Here is a 15,931-nt window from a genome sequence, read left to right on the forward strand (position 1 = left end):
AACATATATTTTTAAAGGTTAAAATTGTTAAGCTAATATAATGAATAATAATATAATAAAAAGAAAAGTCTTATGAGCTTCTAATTTATTTAAAATGAAGATTTGAAACGCATTTTTCAAAGTTTTTAAATAAACTCATGCACTTAATGTATAATTAATATTAATAGTTATTCGTTATTTGCGGGGAAGAATTTATATTGTTTAAAGCCAATTTATTTTCTGACAATATTAAGCATATGAATAAAGGAATTAATCACGAATGAGAAAAAAATTAGTTAATAATTTTTCAAATTAAACAACTTTCTCGAAAAACAAGTTGCATTTTATTTTATTTATATAAAATTTAATTCACAGAATATTCTCACTCGTAGTCTCATAATGACTTTAAAAACAGTATCCTGAGAATATCTTCTTGACATTCAGAAGATATACTGAGAATATCCTGAAAATATCTGTGGGATATCCTGACGATATCTATGGGATATCTGGAGGACATTTATGAAAGTCTATAGAGATATCCAGAAGATATCATGTGGATATCCTCAGATATCCATGGGATATCCAAACCGTCGATTTTTTGGATATACTTAAGAGATCCTTTTGATATCCACAGGACATCCCTAGGATATCTGCGAGATATTATCAATATATCCCAAGATATCTTGTGTTATTAGGGGTGAATAATGTCTAAAATTAGAATTTCAAAAAATTTTATTTAGCCGAATTTTTATTTTTTGACAGGAAAAAAATTTTTTTATATTATTTTATTATATTTTCAAATATAGAAGTAATATTGTTTCTGTTAAATATATAAATTTGAATGTAGAAAGTTTTGTTCTGTTCGTTTGCTCCGTAAAATGTGAATATACTCATAACTCAATAACGACCAGATGGTTCCTTTTCTGGTGAAGGTCCACATGTGTCATACATATTTATGTTATAGGTACATACATATTATACTCAAACAATAATTCTACTGTCTAGAAAGATATTTCCATATATATATATATATATACAAAAAAGAAACAAATTTCCTGATTAATTGTAAATTAGAAAAAATTAATTTTCCAGTTTTATTATTTGTTTTATTTTTATTGTATATAGTTTCTGATTTAATACTAAAGAAAAATTGTTGTTGCCTAAAAATTCAAAAATTTATAAAATAGAATATATTTCAGAAATTTTGAAAAATTGTTGATATTTTGAAATTTCAATTTAAATATATTTCCTCTTTGAAAATATACTAATAATTCAATTTTTGAGGCAAATTCTCTAGAAAATTACTTCATTACTGCGCTCTATTGCTTGCTTTATGAACCAGTGGGTAAAGAGATACAAACAGATTTCTATTTCATTGCGCTCAGTCGCTTGTGTAGAATTTCAAATTGTCTCCGATTCGACATTATGTGCGATTTATTTTCTACCATTCAAAAGTATTTTTTAAATAAAAATACAATTTTTAAAATTATTAAATTTCTTTTAATTGAAGGAATATTTTTTTTTCTTCAAAAACTAATATTTAAAATAACAAAAATTCCAAGTGACTAAAATAGTTTGTATTATTTTAAATTATTGAAGTAATGTGCTCGAATTTCCATGCTACCGAATTTTATAAAGTAGAAAATTTTTATTGAATTGAATTTTCATATTTAGGAATTTTTATTTTACTGAATTCATAATTTATTATATATTTATATTCATCAAAATTTCCATAATAGAGAATTTTTAATTAAGATAATTGTTCTTTATTTTAATTTTTATTTAGCCGAATATTAACTTAACATAATTTTTATTTTTAACTAAATTCAATTTAGTTTAGTTTTTTTTATTTAAATTTTTTGATGGGAATTTTAAAATTCAGGACAAAACTTTTCTGTCGAATATTTTTGTTCGGCCATTTTACAATTTCGGTTAAATGAAAATTCAGTGATTTTATAATAATTTTAAGGAATTGTTATTGTTATTAATTGTTATAATAACTGCGAGTAATGAATTAATTATTATTTCTTTTGTTTCAGGTAAGAGTCCAATGTTTTTCTTCTCGGTGAATTTGACGAATATTAATTAAAATCTTCTATTTCCTTACTTGTATGTGAGTATATAATATTTACATTATATTGTAAAACAAAATCCAAAAATTTTCTCCTTATTTTTATTAAGTCACACTTTTATACAAAATATTTCTAGTTCACCAAATTCTTATTTAATATAATTTCTATTTAACAGAAATTTTATTTAGCAAAATTTTCATAATACAAAAGTTTGAATTTACTAATGTTTTTTTTAATCTATTTATCATTTAACAAAATATTATCTTAACAGAATTTTTGACTTAACTAAATTCACATTTAATATAATTTCTATATGACAGAATTTTCAATAAAGAGTTTTTCTATTTAAACGAATTATTATTTAGCAGAATTTTCATTTAATAAAATTTTTACAAAGTAGAATTTTTATTTGTCGGAAGTTTTATTTATACGAATTGTCATTGGAGATAATTATCAAATCACCGAATTTTCATTTGACCGAAATTTGCAAATGACCGAATAAATAGCCGACAGAAAAGTTTTGGCGCGAATTTTAAAATTAATCATTCAGAAATTGTCAAGAAAAATTGTGATTGATTCATTTTTAAAATTCCCGCTAAAACGGAATTTCGGTCAAATCGAGTTTCGTTGTTTTTAAAATTTTTATCAAATGACAATTAGCAACAAAAAAAAATTCTGACAAATAAAGTTTCGTTGAAAGAAAAATTCTGTTATTTGAAAATTCGACTCAGTCAAAATTTTGTCATATAAGAATTTTATTACATGGAAAGTTGGTTAAATTTTAGTTAGAATTTTATTAGAAAGAATTCTTACTTTATTTGAATGTTTGTTATTTGCTACATAAATTTTTCAATCAAAACACTGTTTAAAATATAAAATAAGTGACATGTACACTCTTGTGGATCGCGGAATAAAATTATCAAATCCGAAATTCCATTTAGAAAATTTAAATATCGTAAAAAATCGACAAGACCACAGATCGACAATAATAAAGATTTCGTTAATTCTTCTACGTTTTTTTTTATTAAAAATTACATTTTTAGCGATATCTCGGAAAAAGGACCAGCTAGGATTTTCTGAAAAATTGCAGTTGACTATAATTTTTATGAATTTAAAAATATCCTATGATTTTCTAAAAGCACCATTTGATGAGACTTAAAATTGTTCAAGAGAGATGTGGAAAATCTTCAAATCGTTGAAAGTAAATAAATAAATATGATATAGTGAATAAATGATCGATTTCCGCAAATAGGCGGATAAATTGATAAAAATGAAAATGCGATCTAATTGAAAGTAAGGGAAAAATGTTATTGAGAGACGATTGATGTTGAGGTGGGTAAAGAGGAGGCGATTGGACGCCTTCACTTCCGACACCCGTGACTCTCCAGAGAAAAGCTGACGTTTCGCTTACGTGTAGAAACTGGCAAAGCAGTAGCACACCATCGTCTTCTGTATCTTAGTTTCATAGATAGATTTATCGAACCAACTCTCAAACCAACATACAAAAAAAAAATTACTAAAACTTGACCAAAAGTCAGACATGTTTCGCATTCGCAAAGTTTATCAGATACGGATTTAACGTGTCCATACATATAATACGCAGCCACCTTACTTCCAGAAAATACCTTACATTATTTATATACCGATCAATGTAAAAAATTTTAACCCTATCAGATTTAAAAAAAAATTTACAAATTTTTTAAACGATAACCATTGGATAATTTTAATAAAACTCATGAATACAGCCCAACCTCTTTGTAAACTACCTCTTTATAAGGCCCTCTACATTTGTTAATTTCTTCCCCTAACCGCCCTTCGATCAGACATAAAGAGGTTGGGCTGTATAATGCCTAAAACTAATTTGTTGAGAATTATTATATCAAAGAATCCAAACTTCATAAACACAACCTAAGATTTTTTGCATTCTAGGTCCCTTTCTTAAAATCGCATATAATTATATTAATTTAAAATTAATAAGTAAATTTGTTAAGGATTTTGGGATCAGATACACACAATTTACTACTATTCACGTTTATTGAAAATAACACACAAGATATTTTATATTTTACAATAGCGGTACATACAATAGATAGAAAAGTCTCTTTGCTAATAATAAATAACATGAACACTTGAGGGCGCTAAGCACCAGTTACAGGGTCGTAATACCCATCAACTAACAAAATTAATACGAATTGTTATTGACAGTTTATATTTTGTATACAATATACAAAAGAAAGTAAATAATAATAATAATTACTATTATTACTCTATTACATTAAATAACAATATATTCACCGATAAATTTTTTCAATCTCAACGTAGCTCGAAAGTCCTAAAAATAGCGAAAAATTATAATTAAAAAAGGGTTCCTTCAACTTCATCTATCAATGTTGCTTCTAAGGAACATCTCCCCCCTAGGCCACATTTTCGGTCTGCCATTGAACCCAAGAATTTGGTATGTATTTTTCCAAGCCATTAAAACGCAATGTACGAATATAATGTGCAAAATAAAATTTATACAATGCATTATTGCTCAAGTCCACATTATATTTTGAATGAAATTCATCAATTCTTTTGATATCCGAAGAAATATTAAAATCATTGTCTCCGACTCGCTTTAAACCGACATTTGTAACGACAAAAGTATTATGTTTTAATTCATTATATTTCTTCGAATGAAGCCAAAAACGACCTGGTTCTGCATGATAAATATGAATTTTGTCATTAACTATCAATTTATGTTTTACATTTATAAGCGGTTCCTCCTTTTCCTGAGTGCTATTTATTTTGTATTCAAAAATGGAAGAACCATTTCGTTCTAAACTTATTGAAAAATATAATTTGCCTTTTAAATACACATGGACATCTTTAAAGAATTGATTTATACCTATTGTCATACTTTCGTAGTTTATTAATATTTTTGCGAAAATTTCATCATTATAACCTAGGGCATGAAATTCATAATATGCTAAAGGTAAAAATTCTCCACTTCGTGACATTTCATTCACTATCAAATGAATTTTTGTTTCTTTTGAAATAGTGTGATAGACTATATCACTAATGTAAATTTTACCATTTTTTTCTTCGGCTATAAAACTAGAATAAACGTCGGTCTGTAATTTAATATTCATAAGATTTCCTACAATATTGTGACAAATGTTATTCAAATAAAGACAACAATTTGTGAGATCAATTGGTGATTTAATGGTAAAAGTAACATCGACTAATTTTTTCTTCATTTTTCGCATCAACATTAAAGGTAAAATTGATCTCCAATCTTTTTCTTTACTCCTGGCTTTTAAATCTGTTGGCTGTATATTAAAATCAATGGCAGGCATTACAGGATGACCAGTTAAAAATCGCAATTCTATATCAGGATTTACAAAAGGAGCATTTATATTCAAATTGAGAACTTTTTTCAAATATGGCAATACATTTATATTGTAAAGATCGAGAAATACTTCTAAAATTAAAGTAATTGTGTTCAACTTATTTTTCTTGGAATAGTAACGAATGTTAAATTCTCTAAATGATTTATCAGTACCATCGTAGGCAAATAAAGTCAATAAAAATTGTAATTGTTGTTCTTTAGTCCAGTCTGCATAAGATTTATTGTTTTGATAGAATGTTACAGATTTGTTTTTACCTGATTCTGAAAATTTGAACCAATAACTCTTGGAGTTGAATTTATTTTGATAGAAGGCAGAAAAAATATTTGTCCATATTTCAATAGTTATTCCAAAACCAAGTATATGATATTGTATGTCATAATAATGCGCAATTTCATGTAATTCAATCCATTCTTGAGCTCGGTTTTGTTGTAAAACATCGTCTACGCCAAAAGTAAATGTTATCCAACAACTTTTGAAATATGCGCCCACTTCTTTATTTATTTCTGTGCGAAAGAAATGTCGTTGCTTGTCTACTAAATAATATGTTAATGAATCATTTTTATCTACATATCGACTGGCACCTGTTAGATAATTGTAGTATTTTATTATATCCGCTTGATTTTGTAATCCAACAAATAAACTCAACTTCTCTGATAAGATTTCTTTAACATCGTTTGCTGACAGTATCATTTGTGTTTGATGATTTTCAACAAAACCATAAGTTTGAATATTTTTGTAAAATTCTTGTTCAGCTTTGTGCGAGGTGAGAAAAGTTAAATTCTTAGAATCAAAAACAGGTAAAACTGACCAATTTTTAGTTTTAATTTTTACCACCACTGGTACATTGTATGATACTGTTAATAATGGAACGCAGTCAAGATTTGTTGTTAAATCTCTTGTACTATTTTGTGTACCACCAAAATTTATTTCGAGAGATTTACTTGAGCTTTCAAAAGGACAGACAAATTTTAAATTTTCAATTTTTTGTGAAGATTCTATAGTTAGTGTAAATGTCGTATCTTTTCTAATTATTATTCCAAAGTGTTTTTTGTAGTAAAAAACTTTACCACGGTACGTCTTATGTTTCCATGAATCTTCAAATTTTCTAACACTTGGCTTCACAATCCTTTCAGTTTCCTAAATAATATTTAGAAATTAGTACACATTTTTTAATTTTCAATTCTAAAGTTTATAAGTAAAACATATATGAGGCAAAATTCCTGAAATGTCCGAACAAAAAATTGAAAGTTCTCGAATTTAATCCATACTTTTCTAAAATGTTGATATTGTTGGTGAAAGTCTAAAAATCAATTATTATTGAATTTAATAAAATAGTTTTTGAATTACAACGTTTTTAATTTTTGACTTTTGAAAAAAAAAAAATTTTCAATGTACAATATTTATAAGTAGAATGCATAAAAGTTAACATATATATAATGATTTTTAAAGCTTTTTTGACGAGCTACACGCTGTTAATAAAAATTTTTTTTTTAAATAACATTTGACCTTGAAATTCAAGGTCAAAATGTTAATTTACGTTTATCTCAAAATCGGATTTTTTAAAATTATTTTTAACTATATCTCAATGGAAAGCTTGACTAATTTCCTACAAAACATGTAATTTTCAGAGTGGGATCTTTTAAAGTTTAGATTTACGATAACTTTATTTGTTTGTAAAATATTTTATTTTTTATTGTTATTTAACTAAAATTGAACAAAAATACTTCATATAGGGCTTTTGGATGCTTGTTGTTAGTAAAAAATAAAATATTTTACAAAAACAAATAAAGTTATCGTAAATCTAAACTAACCAATTGAAAGTTAAGCTAATTCCGCATCCAACGAGCCCTATATGAAGTATTTTGGATAAGTAGATTGTTAATAAACAATTGCAATGTTAACTAATTGTTTATTAACAATCTACTTATCCAAAATACTTCATACAGGGCTCGTTGGATGCGGAATTACGTTAACTTTCAATTACTAACTTCAGAATTACGGTAACTTTATTCGTTTGTAAAATATTTCATTTGTTATAAACATTAATTAATTAATTAATTAATTAATATCTCAAAAACTTTAAAAGATTCCACTCTGAAAATTACATGTTTTGTAGGAAATTAGTCAAGCTTTCCATTGAGATAGTTAAAAATAATTTTAAAAAATCCGATTTTGAGATAAACGTAAATTAACATTTTGACCTTGAATTTCAAGGTCAAATGTTATTTAAAAAAAAATTTTTATTAACAGCGTGTAGCTCGTCAAAAAAGCTTTAAAAATCATTATATATATGTTAACTTTTATGCATTCTACTTATAAATATTGTAGATTGAAAAAAATTTTTTTTTTCAAAAGTCAAAAATTAAAAACGTTGTAATTCAAAAACTATTTTATTAAATTCAATAATAATTGATTTTTAGACTTTCACCAACAATATCAACATTTTAGAAAAGTATGGATTAAATTCGAGAACTTTCAATTTTTTGTTCGGACATTTCAGGAATTTTGCCTCATATGCGACTTCAAGAGAAATTTATCACATTGTATAGAATTATTCTACATAAATTTTAGCGTTGTCCTTCTATAGAATTTAAGTAGAATGATTTTGTACCAAATATCTTTATGAATTCTGTTAAAATTTTTACAAATTTTTTGCATATTTTCACGTATCAAAAATCAGTGTTTATTTTAAAAAAAAATTGGTTTTTCTATGAGGAGATTTTCACCGTACAAAAGTAGGCTACATATTTGACGAGGCCTTATTTTACAGGTGTTGGAGGCAGATCAAAAAATTGACAATTATACTTTAAATTTATCTTAATTTGCAGTAAAATTTGTTACTGACCCAACAAAAGAAGAGGTCTTTAGTGGAAAAATATTGTTAAATATTGTATCAAAAAATTTCTTAATTAAGTTAAATTATTTCATTTAAATTATTTAATGTGCAATAATTAAAGTAATGGTAAATTTCTCATCGAATCGCACCTATATTAAAAAAAATAATTATAAATAGAAAAAAATGTATATTTATCTACAAAGTTTAATTGAAAAAACAAACATAAAATGGAATGTTACTATGATAATGATTTAACTTATTCAATAAAACTTTAATTAAATACTTCAAACATACCACTTCGTTCCACTTTACTGGCTGGTCTGCGTTCGAAACAAAGAAATGAAGCAATAAATTTAAAATTGTTAATATTAACATTTTCGATGTTATTTCGTTTACAAATTAATGAATTATATAAAAGTGAAATGTTTTCCACATTTTCTCTAACAACTTTCTGTTACGATAATTCCAATGTCTTATATTTTATAGCAGTTTTTATTTAATCTAATTTATTATGAATGACACACATTTATTAAGCAACATCTATATTCTTGTTGACTTATTAATAAAAAATATTCTATTGATTTATTAATTTCGTCATCGATTAAGGTCATGGATTATAAAATTTCTGTTAATTTTGAAAGATCTATATAAAATATAAACAGTAAAAAATAGAAATCGTAATTTCGTTTATAAAATTTTTAAAAATGGTGAAAACAAATTTTCCTCTATATAGAAACATGTTATATGAGATCCTGATCAATTGTCCGGATGTATGTATGTGTGTGTGGATAATTTTTATGAACACGATATCTTTAACAGGTTTTAATGGATTTGGGTAAAATTTGGTAGGCTTATTTAACACATTAATCTCTCAAAAATGACGAGAGGATTTTTAAAAATACACAAAAAAAAAAATGTTATCTTCTTTTTTCCAAAAATTTTTTTTAATTGAAAAAATTTTTAAATCGAAAAATTTAAGGTAATATATAATATAATCGTCTTCTTTATGTCAAGATGAATCGATTGATATATATATAAAGTATAGATTTGATTGAAATTTAAAGAATTAATGAAAGTTAAAAAATCAAAAATTCTCATTTTAGCTAAAAAAATGATGTGTTTATTTAAATTTATGTTTATATATGAAATATTTTTATTCCCTGCATTGAAACGAATTGGTTGGTATATATAAAGTATAGATTTGATTTAAATTTTGAGAATTAATAAAAATTGAAAAATCGAAAATTCATATTTTAGCTAAAAAATTTTGTGTTTTTTTAAAATTCAAGTTGATGAATAAAATAATTGTATTCCTTGCATTAAAACGAATCGATTTGTATATATAAAGTTTATGTTACACTCAAAATTAATTAAAATTTTCTTTATTTTTCAAAAAATTTAATTAATTTAAAACATTTTTAACTCGAAATTTTTTAAATCTAACTAGAGTAGTACGTTTGAAAAATATTGATTTTTATTCATTTTATATCAAATTTACAAATAGGGTCAATTGGGGTTAATGGGGACAAAATCGCTATTTTTCACAAATTACGTAAGTTTTTTCCTTTAAAAGGTAATATTTGCGGGTTTATTTTTTTTTAAATTGTTATTTACATTCCCAGGATTAATTATTTATACAGCAGAAAAAAATTTAGATAAGCTTTAAACGCATAAAACTGACATGGATTTGAAGTGCTTTGAGTCACGTTAAAATTTTTTTTTTTTAAACAGGAGTTTTATTTTTTATTTATTTTTATGTATTTTATCTGCAATATTGGATCCGACATTTTGAATTTCAAAAATTTGTCTGCAGATTGGTAATCAGCGACCCCAAACACCCCCAAAAGTAACGAGTTTCAAGTCAATTCGATCAATTTTTGTATATGTCATCCGCCATATTGATTCCGCCATTTTGAATTTTCAAAAACTAGCATCAGATTCATAATCAGGGAAACAGTAATAGATAATAGAGATTTTTTACTGAAACGTCTGACTTCCACATAAATTTTTGAGGTTATAAATTTTTTTTTAACGTTTCTGCTTACAAAAAATTATTTCCATAAATTAAAAAAAAATTGAGTTAATTTGTTTTTCTTTAGTATTTTTTATATTTAATTTTTTATTTATTATTATATTTATTATTGTTATATATATTTTATATTTATATTAAATAAAATTAATATTTAAAATTAATTCCATGTTGAAATTGAAATATTTCATATGAATACTTATATTATTTTTTTTTTAAATATAACGCATATGTTTCAAATCATTAAAAAAACTTTTACAATTTTGACCTGAAATTCGAGGAAAATAACATTTTAAAATCCTTGTATAGAAAATCTGGAAAACTAACCTACCCCTCGTTGTTATTCTATTCCAAAAACCTGATGTCGTTTAACCTAATTTTTTTTCAACGCGAAACATTCTTCTAAATTCAAAAACAGTTCCGCTTTTCAAAAAGTTAACTCTCTGAATTAAGTTTAAACGCTGACTTTTTTTTGTAATTGAATAGTAAATTTTAAAAAGAGCTCAACTCAAAAAAAGCGTAAATGTTAAACTTTTAAAACAAAAAATTTCCGTATACTTACAAAAAGGTTAATAAAATTATTTTATTAGTATTAAGTTAATGTTAATAAAATTCATATTGAATTAAAATTAATTTGAATAATTAATTAATTTGAAATTAAAAATTATAATTAATTTATATTTAAAGCAAATTGTGAGGTTTATATAGAAAAACCTGAATATAAAAATTTGAAACGCTTTTTTTACAATTAATAAACAATAATATATATATATTTATTTAACAATGGAAATAATTTAATGCACTAAAGTTAAAATGTAAAAAAAAAAATTATAATTGGAAATAATCTTAAAAATAACCTGCCAGGAGTATTTAAAAAAAACTTTCGAAAGTTTATTTTTTGTCATTATAGGATTTACATGATATTAAAAGCTTTTAATGTCGCAGTTTTCTGGACTGAGGAATATTTTCCCGTGAAAGCATTTCAAGTAGGAAAACTTTCGTGATGACTTTTCCACCTTTAAAAGCTTTTCAATTTCAACTTTTCTAATTTCAAAATCCGCGTATTTAAATGTAGAGATTCGACATATTTGAAAATGTGAAGAAATGCACTAGAAAATTTTTAGAAATTATTAATGAAAAATGTCATTTTCACTTTTGTAATTATATTTCAATTAAAAAATTGTTATTAAATATTTAATTTATTTTATTTACAAAATTTTAATACTGCACTTAAAACATTTTATTGAAATATTTGAAATTACTTTTTTTTAGTCGTGTTGGATAAAAAAGGCTACTTTAAAAGTATATTTATTCTCGAGTTTATTCCTGTAAAATCCTGTAATTTTAAGAATATTATCAAATTTCAAGCTGACTCTAAAAGTTTAATCCTTTAGCTAGAAAATTACTGCGTAGAACATTTTTGTGGAAGTAGTTTATGTGAGCACTAAGCTGTACTCGTTTCACAAAAATACTGCAAATATCTTTTTCACTTTACCTTGGTGGGGTAAAATGTGATTTTTCGAATTTTGACAAAAAATGTTTTCTTCTAGTCTAATTAATTAAAATTTACATTTTTGATATAATTAAATTATTATAATAATAATTTCATAAAAATTAGCTTTAAACGAATTAAATTAAAAAATTTATACAAAAAATTTATATATCATAATTTTATTTAATAATATTTTGTAGACTAAAATCATTAATTAATTGCGGCTTCGCCCCACTCGCCTAAATTATAGAATAAGAATAAGAATTAAAAATTTAATTCTTTAAATAAAATTATTAACTAAATGTAAAAAGTTTAAAATTTTAAATTAATACAAATTTTAATAAAATCGGACAAGTGCGAGTTACACTCGCACTGAAATCGAGGGTTCCGTACTCGAAGCGAACTTATTTGGTATAAAAACAAATGTTTAAAAAATATGTGTTGTATGACAACTAATATAAGTGATACAAAAAGGAACAATTTTGTAAAATTCAAGAAAATTGTTCCTCTTCGTATTACTTATATTAGTTGTCATACAACACATATTTTTTAAACATTTGTTTTTATACCAAATAAGTTCGCTTCGAGTACGGAACCCTCGATTTCAGTGCGAGTGTAACTCGCACTTGTCCGATTTTATTTTTTAAAAAATATTTTACTAAAAAAATATAAGAAACATAATTTTATTTCAACTCGCAATATTTTTATTGTATTTACATTTTAAAAATATATTGAATATTAAATTTTATCTTTCTAAGTCAAAAAGAGATAAAACTTAAGATATTGATATAAGGCTAGTAGCCGCTTGTCAAGGAAAAATCGAAAGTCATCTAAAAAATAAAATTTGTTTATTAATTCCAGAAAAATCAACTCCAATCATCCTCGCTATATTTTTTTTGTAATCTACACGTAAAAATACGTCAAAATATATAAATTTGAATCACTGTAGAAAAACTTTTTTCGTTTTTTGCGGAAAAATACATTTTTTTCTGAAATTTATCATTTTTCTTCAAAAATTTGATAAAAATTGATCATCAACTCCAATCGCGCTTACATTTTTTCCCTGTATTTTTCACGCAAAAATTGAGTTTTACAGCAAGTATGAACAGTCTGGATTGAATATTGTGTGCGCTAGGGAGAATAAATCATTTTTTTCGAAATTTTTGATTTTTCCTTGACAACGCTATGTAAATTAATTCGAATCAAGTTCGCTATAATTTTCCTGTAATTTTCACGTAAAAATACGTAAGTGTGTCAAATTTGAGCTCTTTATGTCAAAAGATGTGGCCGCTAGGGGGGGGTACATAGTCATTTTTAGGCATTTTTCGTAAAAATTCATGGTTTTTCCTTGACAACGCTATGTTAATCAATTCCAATCAAGTTCGCTATAATTTTCCTGTAATCTACACGCGAAAATACATATGTGTAATAATTTTCAGCCCTCCAGATAAATTTATGTGGCCGCTAGGGGGGGGGTACACGATTTCAAAAAAACCGATATTAATAGGGTTCCGAACCGAGTACGGAACCCTAAAAAATTAAATTCATATTAGATAAACTAAAGAAATTTTAAATAAAATAAAAAAAAAATTTATTTATTTATTAAATTAAATTAAATTTTGAAAAATTAATTAAATTTCAATAATTTAAAAAATTTTGGAATTAAAATTTTTCTAAAATTCAATTTAAAGAATGTTTTGAGCAGTTAAAATTAACAAAATTTTTAATTCAAAATCTCCTGAAATTTTATTAATTTAAATAATCTGAATTGCATCTTTTTTGAAATTTTTATTATTTAAAAAATTTCTTTTTAAAATTCTTCGCCAAGTCAATTATTTTTAATAATTTTAACGAAGTTAATTCGAATAAACTTAAAATTTAAAAAGTATGAATTTATTAAAATTCAATTATTTAAAATATTTTTTAATTATTTAATTAAAATTTGTTTAACATTCAATTACTGTCTGTAATTTGTTAACAAAGAAATCTTCAGTAGCATTTGGAATTTTTAAACTTCAATTCAAAATCTCTTGAAATTCAATTATTTATAAAAATCTTAAATATGTAACTCTTTCAAAATTCAATTATTTTTAATCTAAACTATTTCGCCAAATTAATAATTTTCAATAAAATTTATCAATTGTTGTAATTCAATTAATTTTTCTTCCTCTCCCCCCCGAGGAAGCTTGTTTTACTGTTTATAATATATGAGTGTCAAAATCAACAAAGTTTTCATCATCAAAAACGAAAATCGATTAAGGCAATAGAATTTTTATTATCATTGAATAAATAAAAATTTACATGTTACGTCATTAAGTTTATGCAGAACGATTAATAATTATTTGAACAAAGGTAATTAGAATTTTATAAATTACCATAAAAAATATTTTATATATAAATAAGATATTGAAATAATTTATAACTGTATTGTTGATGAGAACATTAATGAAATTTAAAAATATAATTTAAATCAAATTTAGTGTACAAATGTTCGCATTTCCCTTAAATTATATCTTATTTTTGAAAAGTGACTAAAATTTTTTTTTAACTATTTCAACTTTAAACTTTGATAAAATTCTGAATTCATAAATAATTTACATAAATTCAAATATAACCAAAATATTTTTACTTCTTATTTATCTTTTTTCGGAGCATGATCACAAATAAAATATTTATTAAAATAAATTTAGTAAAATTTAAAAAATTGATTTTTTCGACCTTACTTCTAATGTAAATCAATTAAAACAATTTTTTCGCCTTAAAGTCGATTCGAGGCTTGCATATTACAAAATAAACAATTATTTGTTTAAAAAAATATGAACAAGAAATCAAATAAATAAATAGAAAAAATAAAATAAATAAATTAAGAAATATGAAAATTTTTTGAAAATAAATATTGACTGACAGTATAATTTAGTTTCGAACTTGACTATATATATATATGATTTTATGATAAAAGACATTTGAAGGTAAAACTGGAAGCCATGAGAGGGTTGTGTCTGTTCTCGAAACCAGCGCTGCCAATTCCTCAGGGCAAAAGTTTCGATGACGCGAATGGCATCTATTGGCTATTTCGTATTTTAGTCACGTTCACCGTGACAATATATGACGATTGAAATAGGGGCTAGTACACTATTTGAATTGCTTCGGTGTATATTGCACCTGTCCATGAATACCTTCGTTCTGATGATATGCACTGAAAAGATTCAAATCAGTTTCAATTTTTTTTTAAATCTTTAACATTTTTAATAATTAAATCCAAAAAATGATTCATTCAATTTGAAAAATTCAATTAGATTTTAATTATTTATTTTTATTTTAAAAATCTGCAATCTTAAACAAATTTTCATTTATTTAACATCCTTGTAATTAAATATCTTCAAAAATTAAATTATTTTAACAATTGCAAATTTAAAACAAAATAATTCTAAATAAATTTTTCGAAAACTGAAATAGTTTTCAAATATTTCATTTAAAATCATTTAAACTAATTTCGAAACTTTCAATTGTAACTTTTTCAAAATTTAATTATTTTTTTATATTAAATCAAAATAATTATATTATTTTAAACATTTTTAACTAAAATTCTGCAAATTTAATCATTTTAAAAAATTTAAATAAATTTCTTTGATAATTTACTAACTTAAAAAATTTTATACATTAAAAATATTATTATACGATTTTTTCTACTTTTTCTGACTTTTTTTCGAAAATACGACTTTTTTCGACTTGTTTTGATAAGATGCGACTTTTTTTTAACTTTTTTACAAAATTTTTAAACAAAATACAGATTTTTAGTATAAAATACATACCTTCTTAAGATCTTTATTTCAATTATTATTTATTTAACAAATTTTTAACTAAAATTTGTTTCTAAATTAATTATTTTTAATAATTTTAATAAAATTATTCACAAATTCAATTATCTTAAATTGTTTTTCAATTAAAAATTTTATGAAATTTAACAATTGTTTACAATTTAAAAAAAAATCAGCAAATAAAATTACCCAAAATTTTAATTTAAAATGACTCAAAGTTCAATTAATTTCACAAATTTGAATAGTAAATCTTTAAAAATTCAATTATTTTTAAAAAATGTATTCGAAAATTTATTTAATAATTTATTTTCAA

The 15,931-nt window shown here is 23.8% G+C and overlaps 2 protein-coding genes across 2 annotated transcripts in view; one reads left to right on the top strand and one right to left on the bottom strand.

The window, feature by feature from the left end:
• LOC127285259 (E3 ubiquitin-protein ligase MIB1) overlaps positions 1–15,931 on the top strand; it is a 490,224-nt gene that overhangs the window by 435,214 nt on the left and 39,079 nt on the right. The window lies entirely within an intron of this gene.
• Positions 3,990–8,718, bottom strand: LOC127285262 (uncharacterized). Its single transcript, XM_051311178.1, has 2 exons — positions 8,574–8,718; positions 3,990–6,580 (listed from the first exon to the last, which is right to left on the bottom strand). The coding sequence occupies exons 1-2, from the start codon at positions 8,652–8,654 to the stop codon at positions 4,466–4,468; spliced, it is 2,196 nt and encodes a 731-aa protein (XP_051167135.1). The 5' UTR covers positions 8,655–8,718; the 3' UTR covers positions 3,990–4,465.

Source organism: Leptopilina boulardi, unplaced genomic scaffold (assembly GCF_019393585.1).
Source record: "Leptopilina boulardi isolate dan_hultmark-lab unplaced genomic scaffold, ZJU_Lbou_2.1 LbouV2_330, whole genome shotgun sequence".
NCBI classification, from domain to species: domain Eukaryota; kingdom Metazoa; phylum Arthropoda; class Insecta; order Hymenoptera; family Figitidae; genus Leptopilina; species Leptopilina boulardi.